The following is a 17,302-nucleotide window of genomic DNA, read 5'->3' as shown; positions in this document are numbered from 1 at the left end:
TTTAATGACAAGGCCAGGATTCTGGTAAAAGTTGTAAATAAATTTACATTTCAATAATTAGCAAATGAGAAATCATACCATGCATAATTCCTTTTTAAGTGTTCACCTACTTAAATTTTGAGTAGAAAATGTTATTCATATTTACCACTAAATAATCTCTAAAGTCCTTCAAGCTTTGAAAATTTTATAATTTTATGATTTCCCATGGGAGAAACATATCACAAGCATAAACATCTTTGTATGTCTTTCTTTGAGTACTTAAAACAATGTCATTCATCTTAGAATGGAAACTTTTTGGGACAGTACCTTTAAATTAACCAGTGGGTATATCTAAAGCAGCTGCTGGGGTTGGGATAGGAGTCCTAAATTTAATATATGTAATAAAACAGCCAAACATTGTTATCAGAGACCCAGGCTGTTTTATTTCTCATGTTTTCATACTTACTGTGTGGGTTTCCATCCTCATGGTTGAAAATGGCCATGGCACCTCCCAGTATCTAGCCATGTTCCAAATAGAAAGAAGGTAAAAGAGCAAAACTTTCTACTCTTAAAGTTTTGTCTCTTTATCTGTAATAGGAAGCCTGCCCCAGTGACTTCTTCCTACATCTCACTGGCCAGAACTATATTATAGTTACATCAACCTATAGCCACTTTGCACTCCTAGCTGCATAGGAGTTGTGGATATCAGTTAGGATAGCCAAGCAACAGTGTTTGCAATTACTCCTTTTCTGTTTACTCTTTGGGCTGTAGACCTTTAAAGTTACAAAGAAAAGGCCAAGTTATTTATGCCCAATGGTATAGTGCTCTAAGAAGTCCCTTTTACCATTAAATGACTCATTAATTCAATAAATACTTATTTCTTATTGTCTAATATGTGCCAGATACAGTTCTAGATATTGAGGATAATAACAGTGAACAAAAAAAGACAAAGTTTCTGCCCTTACGGAGCATACATTCTACTTAGAAGGCTATAAACAAATGATTATAAATAGATATGTTATATATATTATAGCTACGGGGATATATATATAGCCACCAAAAAGAGTAGAATAGAGTAAGGAGAATAGAAAGTGATGTAGGTAATATTCCATATAGGATATTTAACAAACGCATGTTTGATGAGATGATATTTTAATAAGGCCTGAAAGAAATGAGGGATGGATAGAGTCATAATATCTGAAGAAGAATGGTCTGAGTAAAAACAGCAAGTACAAAGACCCTGAAGAGAGATGTATTTGTCATACTTGAGAATAAGCAAGGAACTTGTGATCAAGGGCGGAAATGATAAGAGATGAGAACAGTGGGGGCCATAATTTATAGTCCATAACAAAAATTCTACTCTGAGTGAAATGGAAATTCATTAGAGGGCTGTGAGCAGAGATTAGCACAATCAAACATACAACTTAGAAGGATCACTATAACTGTGTGGAGAATGAATTGTAGTGGAGCAAGGACAGAAGCAAGGAGACCAGTTAGGAGGCTATTCAGTTTCCCAGGAAAGAAATGATGGTTCCAGCTAATGTGGTGGTTGTGAAGATGGTAAGTTAGTGACCAGATTCTAGGGATATTTCAAAGATATTTTAGAAAAGGTTCTGATACAGAGAAGACTCAAGGATGTCTCCAAGGTATTGATTTAATAACTGAAAGAATGGAGTTGTTGTTTACTGAGATGGAATTGCAAAAGAGTAAGATAATCGTGTGGGTAGGAAAGGAGGGTAGGGAATCAAGAGTTTGATTTTAGACATGCTAGGTTTGAATTGCCTGTTAGACGTTCAAGTGCATGTTGGATGATTTGCAAGTTTGGAGATATATATTCTTATCCACTAGATATTTGGATAACATACAAATCTAGAATTGAATGTAAAAGTTAGGATTGGAGATAGAAAAATAGGAGTTGAGTATATGGGTGATATTAATGGCATGGAACTTAGGTAAGGTGAGTGTGTAGCTAAATAATCATCCTTTTCTATGACTTTTTTTCAGAGGAAAGAGTATTTCTTATGAAATAATAAATAAATTCAAGTTTCAGTCTTTCATTTTACAACTAGCTTATTAATCATTTAAAGTTTAGTATATTGGTTATGGACATGGATTCTAAAGCCAGAGTTTGAATCCTGATTCTTCTTTTACTACCTCTGTGATTTAGGCCAAGATAAGTAAACCTCTCTCTTCATCTATAAATAAGGTTAATAATGATGTATAAAGTTGTTATGAAGATTAATTAGGACAGTGCCATGACACATAATAAGCACTCAAAAAGAATTAGTCAATATCATCATTAACTTTCACCATGTTTTGTCACATCATATAACATTGCTAACTTGCTTTAATATTCCACCAAAGCAGTCTTTAATTTGCAAGCAATCTGTATTTTGGAAGCAGGTTGTAATCTTGTAACCTCACCTTGTAATCTTCATTTGTAGACATATGAAGTTGAGAGTTGTTGGTATTTATAAGTCATTCCCATTTTTTAATCTATAGTTCAAAATCACTGTTAGTTTCTTATCTTTCTGTTTAGGTCACAGTGCTGTCGATATCACCAAGGTGGCTAGAAGACACCGCATGTCTCCTTTTCCTCTAACATCTATGGACAAAGCCTTTATCACAGTCCTCGAGATGACTCCGGTGCTTGGGACAGAAATCATCAACTACCGAGGTACTATTATATTCACCCATCACATTTTCTCTTCATTTTTTTCCAAGTAAGATTCCTATAACATTATGTAAATAGTTTTCCTGAAGGAGAAAGGTTATTAACCATTATCACAATTACTATCACCATCCTTTTTGCTTCTTACTTCTACTAAACTCTAAGATCAGTTTTACCAGTATGTAGAGTCAAGCACCCATAAAGTCCCCATTTCATTTAAAAAAAATAAAAAATCAACTGTGTTTCTTCCATCCATCAAAATACCGATACACTAAACTGAAGAGAGGGCTCTCAGTACTGAGTGAAGAAGATAGTTAATTGAGTCTGCCTGCTATCCTATCTGCCAGAAATGGGATGTAACTAGTGTGTCTCATAATCATGTTTTCCTTTGTGGAAAACATATTTTTAAATGTAAAATCTAAAAATGGTCTTAATTTATCCATGGATCACTGAGCAGCAAGTCTGACCTCAGTTTTTCTGCTTCATCTATTTTCTTATTTTCTGCTCTTAGTTTAGTAGCACTTTGAAACTGGGTTGTTGAAAGACAGTGAAAAGGTAATGTTCCCCAGTGTTATCAGTTTTTAATCAACTACTTCTATTTCCAAAAATTCAGCATAGAAGTTGTATATAGTTTCTTAATTGTTTTTGTTATGTAGATAAAAACAACACAAAAAGGTTGATTTTACAAAGAAAGGACTTTATTCATATATCATAAAATATTCAAACTTCAGTGAACATTAGGGAACATCTATACAAATGCCCTAATTTTTCTACAAGCAAACAGAACAGCGGAAAAAGAAATAGGATTAAGATACAAGACTAACATTCTTTACTACATGACAATACTCTTTTTCCAGTATTAGAATATAACATATAATGTTAGGAAATAAAAAAGAAAGAAATCCTGCCATTTCCAACAACAAGATGGACCTAAAGGGTATTATGCTCAGTGAAATAAGCCAGGAGGAGAAAGACAAATACCATGTGATTTCACTTATTTGTGGAATATAAAAACAAAGCAAAACAAAGGAATAAAACAGCAGTAGACTCATAGACACTGAGAAGTGCCTGGTGGTTACCATGGAGGAAGGGTTGGAATAGGTAGATGGGAAAGGAGAGGGGCATAAAAGGGCACAAAAATCTTGATCATTATATAAATTGGTCACAGGGATGGTAGGGCAGCATGGAGAATATAGCCTATGGTTCTGTAACATCTTTCTGTGTTGACAGTAACTACACTAATTGGGGTGAGGATTTAATAATATGTAACTGTTGAGCCACTGTGTTGTATAATTGAAGCAATATAATGTGTATCAACTATACTTCAGTTTTAAAAAGGAAGAAAAAATAACATGGTAGATAACAGGAAAAAACTGTTAAAGTTTAAAGGCCTAAAACTAGTAAAGTATTAAATGCTAAAATCTAGCTGTTTGTTCCCTGAGTCTACTTAGAAAAGAGTTGCTTTTATGTAGTTTACACATATCCTGCATCTTTGATTTGCCTCCTTTTAGATATGTATATCATTAGGCTTCAACCTTTCCTTTTCCTTTTGTTTTACTCTTCATCAAAGAAAATGAACATTAGAAAACTGACTAGAGTGAGGAATTAGTCAGGAATGAATAACTATTTGACCTCAGAAATCAATTTTAGTGAAATAGATTTCTTTCTATTATTAAATGCAGAGGAGATTCCGAGATTAAAGATGGTGGCGTGAAAGGTGAGACAGAGAACTCCTCTCAAAACCACACATAATACAAAAATATAGTCAATACAACTAATCCTAAAAGAACAACAGTAAAGAAGCCTGTGCCAGAGTGCACATACCTGGAGAACAGAGCAGACCTCACAAAATAGGAGTATATATCAATAATACCTTAATCTTTTTTTTAAATGCATAGTCAGGTTTTTTTATATCAGTCAACACCATACATTTTCAAAAAGTGTGACTATAAACAGAAGCTGGAAAAAAATGTAAATAATACTTTACCTATTTTAAAAATAAATTAACAATCCCTGGTCTTTTGTAATCTCAAGGGATTTTCCCTTAACATCAGTACTTAATTTAGGAAAATCTCTTTTTGTATGACAAATCACAATTGAAATTCCAGCCCTTTTAAGGAAAAAACTATTCAAAATGGTCATTTCTATTTTTCCTTTAGAAGAAAAAGAATGCTATCAAATGAATCATGTGCTTTTGGCCCTTCATTTGTTAATCAAATCACTTATCACAAGTAAGCAAACTCTTTATGGATGATTAACCTCCTTGTCAAGTGTCTCCACCCATGATGATGAAAAATAATACTGAGGTTTGCATTCAGCCTGAGTTGGATCAAACTCAATCTGTAATGCAAAGGAGTACTGTAATTAAACCCCTTAGTTAGGTGTTAAGAAAACACCATATATAGAAATATAATTCAGTCTGTTCAACAAATATTTATTAAACATCTCCTAATGTCAGGTGCTATGTTAAGTTCTGGCTATATAAAAATAAATAGAACATACTCCTGCCCATGGATCTCACTGTGTAGTGAAGCAAAGAGACAGGTAAATAATACGATAATTGTCTCCTTATTGGCTCTTTTTAGGCTTGCCTTCCTTTCTCAATTCCTTGAATATGAACTTTCTTTAGAGTTTTTCCCTTTGGCCTTTTTCGTATCTTATACATTCACTTCGGTAACCTCATGCATGCCAGTGATTTCTAATACCACTTACTAAGTGATTCCTAAATCTGTATCAATGCCCAGACTACCTGAGCTCCAAACTCATACACCAAATGTATACCTCCTAGTAAATTTAACATAACCAATACTCATTTTCTGTACATCTACAATATGTGTTTCTTATACATCCTCTTGAATCCATCGCTTATGTGTCCTCCCCACTGCTATCATGTTAGTTTAGGTCTTAAAATTTGTTTTCCAAATGCATATAAAAGTTACACTTACACGGGATTAAAGATGGTGGCGTGAGAGGTGAGACAGAGACATCCTCCTAAAACCACATGTAATACAAAAATATAATTAATACAACTAAGCCTGAAAGAGCAACAGGAAAGAAGGCTGTGACAGACTGTATACACCTGGAAAAAAGAACAGACATCATGAAACAGGGTAACATACCAAAGCTGTGACCCAGCAGGACCCAAGCCTTCCCCCAACCCAGCTCACCAGCAGGAGGAAGAGAAACAGAATGGGATGGGAGTGGAGGCCTGGGACTGCTGAACACCTAGCCCTGGAGATCTGCTCTAGGAGCATGCACCTACATGGCATGGTGCTCTGGTGATCAGTGGGGTTGGAAAGCTAAGACAGGCAGAATACCTGGAGAGACAGAGATTCCAGCTACATGTGGAAAACAGGGATCCCTATCCAACTGATCTGGGCAGGAACTCTGAGAGACTTCCTAAAAGCGAGAAAGCTGTTAAAGGGGCAAGGACTACACAGAGCTTATTGCTCATGACAAAGGACAGGTAAACAAAATTGTCCAGGTACACTCTGCTAAGCACATTGGGAACTTTCATGATCTTCAGGCACTCTATCCCTCTGCCTGGCTATGCAGCTCCAAAGCCCCCACCATGATATGTAGCCTACTGCGCCTTCCTCCCAGCCAGCCACACCTGGCTCGCAAACCAGCAAACCCTGCTCTGTCATCGGACCAGCCAGAGGAAAGCCTACAAACACAAAGCATAGAGGCTTACACCTGTGTGTATGGCCCACTTGTACAGGCAGTGGAGACAGGCATAGCAGCTGGGAAGCAGGAAACAGCTCTCTTCTCCCCCAGGCACCAGCACCACTCCCGTGCAACCCTTAACATCGCTCCAGGGGCTGAGTAGCTCCAGAGCATAGAGATTCTGGGCACAAGACAGGGCCACATACAAATACAAAATATCAAAGAATCCTGGTTGAAAGCAAAATCTCAACACCAGAAAAGGGTTCAAATGAGACTGAACTAATAAATCTTCATGAAAGAGATTTCAAAATAAAAATCATAAACATGTTCCTGGGGATACAGAAACAAATCCAAGCTCTCAGGAGCAAATTTAGGATGGTAATCCAATCACTGTGGAACACAAAGGATGGTACTAAAAATTAGTACCAGATTAGATACTGTGGAGGAGTCAATAAATGAAATAGAAATTAGAGAAGAGGAATACAAAGAACCTGAGGCACAGAGAAAAAAGGATCTCTAAGAATGGAAGAATACTGAGAGAACTGTGTGACCAACCCAAACAGAACAATATTCGTATTATAGGGGTACCAGAAGAAGGAGAGAGAGAAAAAGGGATAGAAAGTGTCTTTGAGGAAGTAATTGCTGAAAACTTCCCCAGTCTGAGGAAGGACATAGTCTCTCAGGCCATGGAGGGCCACATATCTCCCAACACAAGGGACTCAAGGAGGACAACACCAAGACACATAATAATTAAAATGGCAAAGATCAAGGATAAGGACAGAGTATTAAAAGCAGACAGAGAGAGAAAAAATATCACATACAAAGGAAAGTCCATCAGGCTATCATCAGACTTCTCAGCAGAAACCTTACAGGTCAGAAGGGAGTGGCATGATATATTTAGTACAATAAAGCAGAAGGGCCTCAAACCAAGAATACTCTATCCAGCAAAATTATCATTTAAATTTAAAGGAGGGATTAAACAATTTCAAGATAAGCAAAAGCTGTACAGTGTATCTGGATACACTGGATATACAGTGTATAGTATACTGCTATAGATGGAAGTGTTGCTAAGGTTAAATAGTGGTCACCAGAGGTAATAAAAAGGGATGGACAAAGAGTACAGAATATGATACTAATATTTAAAGAATGGAGGAGTAAAAAAAGGAGAAAAAAAATCTTTAGATTTTTGTAGTAGCATATTAAGTGAGTTAAGTTAAACTCTTAGATAGTAAGGAAGTTACCCTAGAACCTTTGGTAACCATGAATCTAAAGCCTGCAATGGCAGTAAGTACATACCTATCAATAATCATCCTAAACGTAAATGGTCCGAATGCACCAATCAAAGACATACAGTCCTGAATGGATAAAACAAGAAGACCCACCTATATAGTGCCTGCAAGAGACTCACTTTAAATCCAAAGACCTACACAGACTAAAAGTGAAGGGATGGAAAAGGATGTTTCATGCAACTAATAGGGAGAAAAAAGCAGGTGTTGCAGTACTTGTCAGACAAAATAGACTTTAAAACAAAGACAGTTACAAGAGACAAAGAAGGACATTATATAATGATAAAGGGGCCAATCCAACAAGAGGATATAACCATTATAAATATCTATGCTTCCAACACAGGAACACCTACATATGTGAAACAAATACTAACAGATCTAAAAGGGGAAATAGAATGCAATGCATTCATTCTAGGAGACTTCAACACTTGACTCACTCCAAAGGACAGATCAACCAGACAGAAAATAAGTAAGGACACAGAGGCACTGAACAACACATTAGAACACATGGACCTAACAGACATGTACAGAACTCTGCACCCAAAAGCAGCAGGACACACATTCTTCTCAAATGCACATGGAACATTTTCCAGAATAGATCATATACTAGGCCACAAAAAGAGCCTCAGTAAATTCAAAAAGCTTGAATTGTACCAACCAGCTTCTCAGACCACAAAGGTATGAAACTAGAAATAGATTATGCAAAGAAAACAAATAAGCCCACAAACACATGGAGGATTAACAACATGCTCCTAAATAACCAATGGATCAATGTGATATATGGAAACAAATGACAACAATAATATTGTTTCCAATAATATGGAAACAAATGCAACAAATGCTGCAACAGATGCAGCAAGGGCTATGCTAAGAGGCAAGTATATTGCAATACAGGCCTACATCAGGAAAGAAGAACAATCCCATATGAACAGTTTAAACTCACAATTAATGAAACTAGAAAAAGGAGAAAAAGTGAGGCCCAAACTCAGTAGAAGGAGGGACATAATAAAGATTAGAGCAGAAATAAATAAAATTGAGAATAAAACAATAGAAAGAATCAATGAAAGCAGGAGCTGGTTCCTCGAGAAAATAAACAAAGTAGATAAACCCCTAGCCAGACTTATCAAGAAAAAACGAGTATACACACACAAACAGAAAAACAGAATTGGAAATGAGAAAGGAAAAATCATGACAGACACCACAGAAATATACAAAGAATTATGAGAGAATGCTATGAAAAATTGTATGGTAGCAAACTGGATAAACTAGAACAAATGGACAACTTTCTAGAAAAATACAACCTTCCAAGCCTGACACATAAAGAAATAGAAAATCTGAGCAGACCAATTACTAGCAATGACATTGAATTGGTAATCCAAAAACTATCTAAGAAAAAAACCCTGAACCAGTTGGCTTCACTGCTGAATTTTATCAAACATTTAGGGAAGACTTAATACCCATTCTCCTTAAAGTTTTCCAAAAAGTAGAAGAGGAAGGAATACTTCCAAACTCATTCTATGAGGCCAGCATTACTCTAATACCAAAACCAGGCAAAGACACCTCAAAAAAAGAAAATTAAAAACCAGTATCCCTGATGAATAAAGATGCAAAAACACTCAACAAAATATTAGCAAACCAAATTCAAAAATATATCAAAAAGATCTTCCATTATGATCAAGTAGGATTTATTCCAGGGATGCAAGGATGGTACAGTATTAGAAAATTCATCAATGTCATCCACCACATCAACAAAAAGAAAGCACAAAAACCACATGGTCATGTCCATACATGCTAAAAAAGCATTTGACATAATTCAACATCCATTCATGATAAAAACTCTCAACAAAATGGGTATAGAGGGCAAGTACCTCAATATAATAAAGGCTATATATGACAAACCCACAGCCAACATCATACTTAACAGCGATAAGCTGAAAGGTTTTCCTCTAAGATCAGGAATAAGACAAGGATGCCCACTTTCCCCACTTTTATTCAACATAGTTCTGGAGGTCCTCACCATGGCAATTAGACAACACAGAGAAATAAAAGGCATCCAGACTAGCAAGGAAGAAGTTAAACTGTCCTTGTTTGCAGATGACATGATATTGTACATAAAAAAAAACCTAAAGAATCTACTCCAAAACTACTAGATCTAATATCTGAATTCAGCAAAGTTGCAGGATATAAAATTAATACACAGAAATCTGTGGCATTCCTATACACTAATGATGAACTAGCAGAGAGAGAAATCAGGAAAACAATTCCATTCACAGTTGCATCAAAAAGAATAAAATACCTAGGAATAAACTTAACCAAGGAAGTGAAAGACCTGTACTCTGAAAACTACAAGACATTCATGAGAGAAATAAAGAATATACCAATAACTGGAAACACATCCTGTGCTCATAGATAGGAAGAATTAATATTGTCAAAATGGTCATCCTGTCTAAAGCAATCTACAGATTCAATGCAATCACTATCAAAATACCAATAGCATTGTTCAACAAACTAGAGAAAATAGTTGTAAAATTCATATGGAACCATAAAAGACCCTGAATAGCCAAAGCAATCCTGAGAAGGAAGAATAAAGCTGGGTGGATTAAGTTCCCCACTTAAGCTCTACTACAAAGCCACCATAATCAAGACAATTTGGTACTGGCACAAGAACAGACCCATAGGCCAATGGAACAGACTAGAGAGCCCAGATATAAATCCAACCATATATGGTCAATTAATATACAATAAAGTAGCCATGGACATACAATGGGGAAATGACAGCCTCTTCAACAACTGGTGTTGGAAAAACTGGACAACTTCATACAAAAGAATGAAACTGGGTTACTGTCTATCCCCATACACAAAAGCAAACTCAAAATGGATCAAAGACCTGAATGTAAGTCATGAAATCATAAAACTCTTAGAAGACAACATAGACAAAACTCTCTTGAATATAAACATGAGCAACTTTTTTCTGAATGCATCTCCTCAAGCAAGGGAAACAAAAGCAAAAATGAACACATCAGGACTACATCAAACTGAAAAGCTTCTGTACAGCAAAGGATACCATCAACAGAACGAAAAGAAATCCTACAGTTTGGGAGAATATTTTTGTAAATGACATATCCAACAAGGAGTTAACATCCAAAATATATAAAGAACTCACAAGCCTCAACACCCAAAAAGCAAATAACCCAATTAAAAAATGGGCAGAGGATCTGAACAGACAATTCTCCAAAGAAGAAATTCAGATGGCCAACAGGCACATGAAAAGATGCTCCACATCACTTATTATCAGGGAAATTCAAGTAGAAACCGCAATGAGATATTACCTGACACCAGTTAGGATAGCCAGTATGGAAAAGACTAAGAGCAACAAATGCTGGGGAGGACGTGGAGAAAGGGGACACTCCTACACTGCTGGTGGGAATGTAAGCTAGTTCAACCATTGTGGAAAGCAATATGGAGGTTCCTCAAAAAACTAAAAATAGTAATACCATTTGACCCAGGAATTCCATTGCTAGGAATTTACCCAAAGAATATAATTTCTCATATTCAGAAAGACATATGCTCCCCTATGTTTATTGGAGCACTATTTACAATAGCCAAGATACGGAGGCAACCTAAGTGTCCATCAGTAGATGAATGTATAAAGAAGATTTGGTACATATACAAAATGGAATACTATTCAGCCATAAGAAAGAAACAAATCCTACCATTTGCAGCATGGATGGAGCTGGAGGATATTATGCTCGGTGAAATAAGCCAGGCAGAGAAAGACCAGTACCACATGATTTCCCTCATTAGGGGAGTATAACAACGAATCAAAACTGAAGGAACAAAACAGCAACAGTCTCACAGACTCCAAGAAGGGACTAACGGTTACCAAAGGGGAAGGGTCAGGAGGGCGGGTTGGTAGGTAGGAAGCAGGGGATTGAGGGGTATTATGATTGGCACACATGGTGTGGGGGGGATCATGGGGAAGACAGTGTAGCACAGAGAAGGCAAATAATGACTCTTATGGTATCTGACTATACTATTGGGCAGTGACTGCAATGGGGTATGGATGGGGACTCGATAACGTGTGAATGTAGTAACCACATTGTTTTTTCATGTGGAACATTCCTGAGAGTGTATATAAATAATACCTTAATAAAAACAGAAAAAAGAAATTATGCTTACACTGTACTGCAGTGTATTAAATGTGCAATAGCCTTACATCTAAACTGTGAACATACCTTATTTTAAAAGTACTATTGCTAAAAAAAAATGGTAACCATCATCTGAGCTTTCAGCAGGTCAATCTTTTTGCTAGTAGACAGTCTTCCCTCAGTATTGATGGCTGCTGACTCATCAGGGTGGTGGTTGCTGAGAGTTGGGTGCTTTTGACAATTTCTTAAAATAAGACAATTAAATTAGACACATCAGTTGACTCTTCCTTTCACAAACAGTTTCTCTGGAGCATGCAGTGCTATTGATAGCATGTTACCCACAGTAGACCTTCCTACAAAACTGAAATCAATCCTCTCAAACCCTGCTGCTGCTTTATCAACTGTGTTTATGTGACATTCTAAATCTTTGTCATTTCAGTAGTTTTCATTTTATCTTGACCAGTAGTGGTTTCCATCTCAAGAAACCAGTTTCTTTGCTCGTCCATAAAAAGCAACTCCCCATCTGTTAAAATTTTACCATAAGATGCAGCAATTCAGTGACATCTTCAGGCTCCCCTTCTAATTCTAGTTTTCCTGCTATTTCCACCACATCTGCAGTTACATCCTCCACTGAAATCCTGAACCCCTCAATCTCATCCAGGAGGTTTGGAATCAACTTCTTCAAAACTGTTAATACTGATATTTTGACCACTTACCACGAATCAAAAATGTTGTTAATGGCATCTAGAATGGTGAATCCTTTCCAGGTTTTCAATGGACTTTGCCCATTTGATCCATCAGAGGAATCACTATCTGTGACAGCCCTAACCTTATGAAATGTGTTTCTTAAATAATGAAAATTAAAAGTGAAAATTATTCATTGATCCATGGACTGCAAAATGAATATTATGTTAACAGGCATGAAACCAGCATCAGTGTCATTGTACATCTCCATCAGAGCTCTTGTGTGACCAGGTGTATTGTTAATGAGTAGTCATATTTTGAAAGGAATATCTTTTTCTGAGTAGTAGGTCTCAGCAATTGGCTTGAAATATTCAGTAAACTACTTGTGGTGTAAACAGATGTACTGTCATCCAGGCTTTGTTGTTCTATTTATTGAGTACAGGCAGAGTAGATTTAGCATAATCTTTAAGGGCACTAGGATTTTCAGAATGGTCAATGAATATTGACTTCAAATTAAAGTCCCCAGCTGCATTAGCCCCTAACAGAAGAGTCAGCCAGTCCTTTTAAGCATTAAAGCCAGGCATTGACTTCTCTCTAGCTATGAAAATCATAGATGTTCAATACAAGGACTCTGAAAATGTTGTCTATACTGAAAATCTGTTGTTTAGTGTAGCCATCTTCATAAATTATTTTAACTGGCACTTCCAGATAACTTGCTGCAGCTTCCACATCAGCACTTGCTGCTTCACCTTACAGTTTATGTTATGGAGAAGGCTTCTTCCCTTAAACTTCACAAACCAAACTCTTCTAGTTTTAAATTTTTCTTCTGCAGCTCTCTCACCTCTCAGCCTTTATAGAACTGAAGAGAGATAGGGCCTTGCTCTAGATTAGGCTTTGGCTTAAGAGAATGTTGTGGCTGGTTTATTCTTCTCTCCAGACCTTTAAAGCCTTCTCCGTATCAGCAGTAAAGCTGTTTCAGTTTCTTACCATCTGTGTGTCCACTGGAGAAGCACTTTTAATTTCCCTCAAGAACTATTCCTTTGCATTCACAATTTGGCTAACTGGTGCAAGAAGCCTACCTTCCAGCCTGTCTCAGCTTTGCCATGCCCTCCTCACTGAACTTAACAACTTCTAGCTTTTGATTTCAAGTGAGAGACATGAGACTCTTCCTTTCACTTGACCACTTAGATGCCACTGTAGGGTCATTGTTGGGCTAATTTCAATATTGTTGTTTCTCATGCAATAGACAGCCCTGAGGAAAGGGAGAGAGATGGGGGAATGGCTAGTTGGTGGAGCAGTCAAAACATATACAACATTTATCAATTAAGTGTGCCATCTTTTATGGGTGCAGTTCATGGGCCCCCCAAAACAATTATAATAGTGACATCAAATATCACTGATTACAGATCACATAACAAATATGACAGTAATGAAAATTTTGACATTGTTAGAATTACCAAAATGTGACAAAGAGACATGAACAAATGCTGTTGGAAAAACGGTAACAATAGACTTGTTCAATGCAGGGTTTGTTTTTTGGTTTTTGGTTTTTTGGTTTTGTGTGTGTGTGTGTGTGTGTGTGTGTGTGTGTGTGTGTGTGTGTGTGTGTGTGGTGCAAACACTTAAGATTTACTCTATTAGCAAATTTCAAGTATACAGTAAAGTGTTATTAACTATAGTCAACTGTAGTCACCATGCTGTACATTAGATCCCCAAAACTTACTCATCTTATAAATGAAAGTTTGTGCCCTTTGACCAGCATCTCCACATCTCCCTACTGCATGTTCTTTAAGATTAAATTTAAAAAGCTTATCCTCCGTGAAGATGCTCCTAATGTCCACCTCCCCTTTCCCTAGCTACATTAAGTACCCTTCCTCCAAGTTCACATACCACTTTGTCATATGTTTTATGATAGAACTGACGGACATATTTGAGCAATGTATCATAAATGCCCTAATATACAATATAAGCATAAAAAAAGCAGAGTGCTCTAAGTGTGAATCACTACAAATTAAATTGCCATCAGTCAAATATGGCCTGTAATTCTCTTACTGAAGATAAGGACTACCAGAAAGGATTAGAAACTCATTCTCACTGCTCTCTGTTTTCTTTACCAAGGACATTTGCATTTTAATGTGCAAACCTTCATAGTCCATTTTGATTTCAGTAGATGCACCTCTACCTATTGAATTTCACCATCAGTCACTGAGTAGGAAAATAGTGAGGGCGGGGGGGGGCACTGAGAAACCTTCGCAGTTCTTTGAAATCCCAAGTATTTTGCCTCTGTAATACAAATACTCTGACATCTATAAATAGAGACACCATAGAGGGAAGCTCATGTTCCTTACAAGTGGTCGACAGTCACTGAATCTTTGAAGCAGTTTGAAACTGTAACATCTCTAAAATTATTTTTTATATGTCTGGAAGGTTCAAAAATAATCCCAGAAAACTAAGGATGAGTCATGTACAGAAATGCTGAAAGTTATAGATATATGGTAACTCTATGAAGGAATTTTAGAATATAATACATGAAATACTTAGAACAACATGGTAAGAAGGTAACTTGAAGATCAAGTAGCCTCTTACTTTAAAGAAGAGAGAACTTAGAACCAAGGAGGTGTAATAATGTTCTTAAAATTAGACAATTATGATTAACAACAACTAGAATTTAGGGTTCTTGACTCCTAGTCTGCTGTTCATTTCATTATAGTACATTACATCTCAAATCAATATGAAAATTATTCTTCTAAAGCAAGTGCCTAGGTGTGCATATATATGTAAAGTATTTGTTTTCATCTGCTTTGGCTACAGATGAATTTTCAATTGTCTCTGCTCTGTCCTTTAGCCTATGTAATATTTTCAGCTCTTATCAGCAAGAAAGGCCTTTAAGGAGCAATTGCTTCGCTGATGATAAATACCTTCCTTTGGTCTCCTGGAAGAGGCATACCTGGCATAACAACAGATGATAATATTTGAAAGACTAGCATCTATGGTTCATCTTTGCTTGTAAAATGCATAACATAAATAAATCACAACTTCAAATTTGGTACAGTACTAGCTACTGTAGGGCAGATTAAAATATTCTGGTACCATGCCTTGTAATTCCCAATCTTTTTCAGTTAACAGTGGAAAAACTAAGCTTTCAATTGAAATGATTCTGCTTTCTTAGTAGTGTTATTTTAGATTACAAGCTCTAGTCTTTCTTATTTAAGATTACATGACCAAAGATATCAGCATCTCTAACCTGGGTTCTTTGTTTTTCCAAAAAGGACTTAAGCAATCTAATCAAAGAACCTTCAAGCTTTGCTTTTGGAACTAAGTTTGAAGCAATGAAGTATCTCTTTTTGAATAGTGACTACAGCTGAGGCCTTTCTCCCTGTCTCTGACTTAGAGATAACTGCCTGTATTCAGGTGATTATCTTAAGCAGACACTCACCACCTTCTAGAAGAAATCCAGAAGCTTCTAATTCCAAGCAGTGGGAGATTCTCACCAAGGTAGTTCACAGTCATGCTAGGACTTCAGTAACTCCTCCTGACAGTTCAGGGTCTGTTAGAGAATAAGGGAAAAGGAAGGAAGGTATACTGGAAGGAGCCTTGCTATCGCACACACTCTTCACCTCACTGTGACTAGCTGAGAGATCTTGGACAAGCTTCCTAACCTTTCTGTGTTCTCTTTCCCTCATCCATAAAAATAGAAATAACATCTATCCAATAAGGTCATTGTGAGATACTATTAAAGGGTATAATATATGTAAATGATCTAGTTTTCACTAAGCTACTGTATTTGGAATTTAACAACTGGTTCTCCTTTGTTTTTCACTTGGGGATGCTGAGACCATAGCCCTAGGATAAGCATTGTAAAATACAGAGTCAAAGCTAGAATGCCTTGGCTCAGATCCATTTTTGACCAACATTAACAGTCTCTAGATCCCTATGCATTTTTTTATAATCAAATTTACATTCTACTCCATTGCCCCCAGGTCATTCAGGTATGTGTTCCCTATTTCATTAGAAAATTTAACTAAACAGTTCTCACTACTTAATCTGCTTATCATTGGTTGACCTTTACAAAATTGAAGCAGAAAACTGAGACAGTTACTCAGTTATTTCAAGTGAAAGCATAGATTTTTATTATCCAAATTACTGCCTCCAGTTTCTACCCTCAGTCTAGCAAGGTTTTCACCTAGGATAATCCCATTTACTTGCAAATATCTCCTGAGATATTGGTCTGTGCTGGCATTTGCTGTAGATTTTTCCATGAATGTGGCCACCAAAATTAATTTACAATTCCCTTCAAATAGTCTCATCTCTTTAGGCTCTTTAGTCCATAAACTTCATTACATCTTTCATTTTATCCTTCTGTTTATGCTTCTTATTACATCATTCCCTTCATACATCTCCCTCCATTCTTCAAATATGAACATTTCATTAAATCCCTCTCTGTATGTATTCATGGTGTGTGTGGGTAACCACACCTCCAAGCAATTCTGCTACTCTTCATATCCAAGGATTATATCACCAGTCTGTCCTCTGTATATGTGCTTTTAGGTGTTTTTCACCCCCAGTATTGTGGATACCACTTGTGTGCTGTTATCACAGAACTCACAAAGCCCCCTTATATGGGGGAGTTATTTTTGTACTTACATAATTGAGTAAAAATCACTCGCATAGGAATCTGATCTATAATGTTGGCTTAATTATCCCTGTGTCACAGCCAGGCAAACTAATCTTCCTATTTCATACTTTTTCTATGCAAAGCATTGCATATTTCCATATATGTGTCCTCTTTTTAAAAAGAAAGCATATTATAAATAATATCTCACTTTAAGCAATTGATAGAAAAAATTCATATTTCATCAGAAAGTAAG

At 36.5% G+C, this 17,302-nt stretch overlaps 1 protein-coding gene across 15 annotated transcripts in view; it reads left to right on the top strand.

Moving 5' to 3' along the window:
* Positions 1-17,302, top strand: part of GPHN (gephyrin) — a 710,040-nt gene that overhangs the window by 586,074 nt on the left and 106,664 nt on the right. For all 15 annotated transcript variants that reach the window (XM_037005467.2, XM_037005787.2, XM_037005423.2 and 12 more), the window contains one exon: positions 2,519-2,656. In XM_037005467.2, the coding sequence (XP_036861362.1) occupies positions 2,519-2,656 (138 nt within the window). The remainder of the gene's footprint in view (positions 1-2,518; positions 2,657-17,302) is intronic.

Source organism: Manis javanica, chromosome 8 (genome assembly GCF_040802235.1).
Source record: "Manis javanica isolate MJ-LG chromosome 8, MJ_LKY, whole genome shotgun sequence".
NCBI lineage: Eukaryota > Metazoa > Chordata > Mammalia > Pholidota > Manidae > Manis > Manis javanica.
This window is presented reverse-complemented; position numbering and strand designations above follow the sequence as displayed.